This window comes from Pseudoliparis swirei, chromosome 19, assembly GCF_029220125.1.
Source record: "Pseudoliparis swirei isolate HS2019 ecotype Mariana Trench chromosome 19, NWPU_hadal_v1, whole genome shotgun sequence".
Classification (NCBI taxonomy): domain Eukaryota; kingdom Metazoa; phylum Chordata; class Actinopteri; order Perciformes; family Liparidae; genus Pseudoliparis; species Pseudoliparis swirei.
This window is the reverse complement of record NC_079406.1, coordinates 14,141,111-14,144,777: the sequence shown is the minus strand read 5'-3', so window position 1 is coordinate 14,144,777 and position 3,667 is coordinate 14,141,111. Positions and strand designations below refer to the sequence as shown.

The following is a 3,667-nucleotide window of genomic DNA, read 5'->3' as shown; positions in this document are numbered from 1 at the left end:
CCTTTAATGGACGGCCGTCAGACAACTTGTTGGGATACATATGTGTGCATGTTTTGATACTTCTGTCCCTCTGCTGCTGCTATTCGTGGTGATCACACACACACGTACTTTCAACTCACATCATTGACTTCTTCCTCTCTGTTCCTCTTTTCACAGCCTCTGATGAAGAAGCATCACATTCATTACACACAGGTGCACACACACACAAATAATGAAACAAACTCTGGTTATTTGGTATCCCGTCTTCTCATTTATCAACAGAAGAAGGGAAGAACTAACTTCATTTAAAGCCCCCCCCCCCCTCTTTGATAGCATAGGCAAGGCAACCAGGGCGGAGAACAGAAGGAGCTGTGAAATTGCTGTGAAGTAATAAAAAAATACTTTATCATTTTTGGCTCAGCAGCTAAAGAGAAAAATCATGTGGTTCAAAGTTGACTAACAAGAAATTGGGCTTGACTGTGCATGGACTATGCATTATAAGTGCCTCTAATCTCAATATCTGTTCTGAATCTTTTGGAGGGCTTTTATTGACCTGTGCACTACATGATACTTGGTTTTTTCGCAGACTGACTATAATTCCACGATTATTCATAATATGGCAATATTAAGAATCTTATGAGTCATATAAACGGCATATTGCGTTTGGGTATTACAAATTAGGCTTTATTAGGGCTGTACAGTGGCACATATTCATATGTCTTAAGGCAACAAAATGAATTGGTCTGTGCGATGAAGGAAATTACTGCAGGAGCCCCCTGGTGATGTTTGTGTGAGGAGGAGCCACTTGTTAGTTTGAGCTGCGAGTGTGTGCATCACATTGCTATTCTACTTAGTAGTCTTTGCCGCTTTGTCACAACAGCAGAAAAAAGAAAAAAACACGATAATACACATAGCCTACTTGAAGTTACTGCAGTCCTTTAAGTATTAAGACCGCAAAGAGAGGAAGTGACAGAGATGTGATCAACATTTTAATTTTATTTAAAAAATGCAGCGCAGTGACTTGAAGGACATTTCATACAGTAGACGTAATATAACGCAAACCTGCCGATGCGCATTACACCTGAGCTGGAGCCATTCACACTAGAGAATTCATTCTGCAGTGGAGTTCATGCGCTTCACTTGTCAAGACTCGGCTCCTAGGTGTGGTAACAGTAGTAGTGAACCCAGTCCTCAGACTGGGAGGACATGCTGGTTCCTTATACACACAGGGAGCGAGAGACGTGGTTCCAATCCATATACAATATTTATTCGATCACACAATGTATAAAATGCAAGATAATAATAAAAAGGGCCGTTACTGAAGATAAAGGTGTAGGGCGGGGACTGACCGGTGGCGGGCGAGGTAGACCAGCGCGGGTGGGGTCCCAAAAGAAAAGTAAGCACCCCAATCACTCGTGCACGCCCTCAGCACACTCACACAAACACACGTGAGGGTCCGCACTGGAGATAACTTAAAAACACAACAGACAAAGGGAGACCCCAAATCCCGGAAGTGTAACATAGTCAATCTGGTCTGCATTAAATCCAGATAAATGGAATTTACGCCACCTGCTGTGGTTAAGGTGCACTTGCATTTCATTTCAAGACGCAAGGGATTGTGGGGGATCCCCAGAGCGACTCGGGATTCCTCAAGAGGTAACGTCTGTCTGAACGGGTCTGTGGGCTATATCGGGGTAATAGATAGGAATAGTGAATTAAAAGTGAGCTGGCTTTATTTGTTTGTTTAGTAATTGTCTTAGATTGTATTCATCATGTTTTCATTAGGTTATGTATTAGTTTTATATGTTTCGTCGCCAGTCATAAATGTTAATAGTAGCTAACCTAGCTAACACAAACGTGGCTCCGTCTCTAAACGGAGCACGCGCCGTTGCCCACAGAAACTGACGACCTCTGTTCCTTTGTATGAATGCAGGTATGTTACAGTGTGTTGTTCTTATGAGTGTGTTATTATTACTCTTATTTAATTGTTATAAATATGAATAATTAATTAGTTAAGAAAGACAGTTTCTGTTCCGTTTCATTTATTTTATTGTCATGTAAATCCACTATACGATCACTTTTTCTTTAGTTCACTGTTTTGTATATTATTTAATGTGACTGTATTGAAATGGGTAACGAGAGCGACTCGGGATTCCTCAAGAGAGTGGAGCACGCGCCGTTGCCCACAGAAGCTGCCGACGTCCTCTGTCCCTTTGTATGAATGCAGAATAAACAGTTGCTACCAGCCTGCCCAGCTCCAGGGAGATTCATTGAAAAGGAGACATCTCAAGGGGTTACAGAAGCGCCACTCCCGCCACCTTGGTCTGCGAGCACCTACAAACACAAAAGACAAACTCAATTAATAACAAAACCGGGTTTCCCCACGAAGGGAAAACCACACGTGGCAAAATCAAACAAAAGACAAATAATAAGCAGGAGACGAATGAGAAACCAAAAACAACAGATAAACACAAGACAACCTAATAAACCCCAGTAAACGGCTCCTACTCAAAGGGAGCTAAATGGCGCCGCAGAGGCACAGTGTTGGCTCGGCCCGGTGCCCGGTCGGGCCGAGACCAGCCACAGCCGACGCAGTTGCTTTGGCGTAAATAGCGTTTGTGGACGCTCAACAGTGCCACGGCAGTGGTTAAAACAATCCTAGGCAAAACAGCAGTGGCCCATATGGAGTGGCAGCGTTCCGCCGACCCGGCCAACAGTCTCCTAAAATAAAAGGACGAAAGCCCGTCAAAACATAGTAATACCTCCCAAGCTACGGGACCCAGCACCCGGAAGTCACCTACCGATCAGTCGGGCATTCCAAGCATTCCACTTGGAGGGTGGGAGGAGGCAAGCTGCCGGCTATATAAAAACCAGAACGAGTTAGGGACACGTCACAGTGAGACCATAAAAGACGGAGTGGAACTGAACTCACCAGCGCGCACCAGAGACGAACCTCCGTACAGGAGGAGGGGAGCAGCGTCCGCAAACGTGGCGGAAGCCGTGCTTGATGTCAAGGGGGAACCAAACGCTTCCCCGTCACTTTTACCGGGCCCCGCGCACCGTGATTGGCTCCCCCGAATCAGGTGTGCTGACACCCAGAGAGTGAGGCTACCCTCTGCCACACAGGCCACGACACAGACAAGGGAGACACCGGGTTGTTTACAGGAGTAACACTCTTTATTCTCCCTATCATTGTACGGAGGGTTCAGCCACCCCGACGACTGCTGTTGACGGATCTTAAATGCTTCCGGGGACCGCGTCAGCTGTTCCCGGTTGCGATGACGCTCCGCCTGCTCCTCCGCAGCTGCAACACATGAAACCCTGGCAACCCCGCCTCCAGCCAGAGGGGCATCACACACTGGTAAAGCAGACAGTTGTAGAATTGCATTAGGCTTCATGGTCCAAGAACATTGTTGTCTACACTTCAGTCCAAGTGTGCTCCGAACTCCCACATATATAGGTGCACTGCATTCTAATTAAAATAAATACATACATGTGCCTATACTTACAATTATTTCTGCATTTTGTCAATATATTCCTTAAAACCGGTCATGGAAAATGACAATTTAAACAGTATTTGAAATGCTTTACACAGAGCTAGAATTTGAATAGTCTCAAAATACAGTGAACATACTTGATCGTATTATACTCGAGTTACAATTTAGAACTTTTGACATAACTGTACAAA

At 45.0% G+C, this 3,667-nt stretch overlaps 1 protein-coding gene across 1 annotated transcript; it reads right to left on the bottom strand.

Moving 5' to 3' along the window:
* Window positions 1–955: 955 nt before the first annotated feature.
* Window positions 956–3,377, bottom strand: LOC130210164 (uncharacterized). Its single transcript, XM_056440154.1, has 4 exons — window positions 2,912–3,377; window positions 2,781–2,838; window positions 2,488–2,700; window positions 956–2,313 (listed from the first exon to the last, which is right to left on the bottom strand). Exons 1-4 carry the CDS (start codon window positions 3,375–3,377, stop codon window positions 2,274–2,276), a joined length of 777 nt encoding a protein of 258 aa, XP_056296129.1. The 3' UTR covers window positions 956–2,273.
* Between the last annotated feature and the right edge of the window lie 290 nt (window positions 3,378–3,667).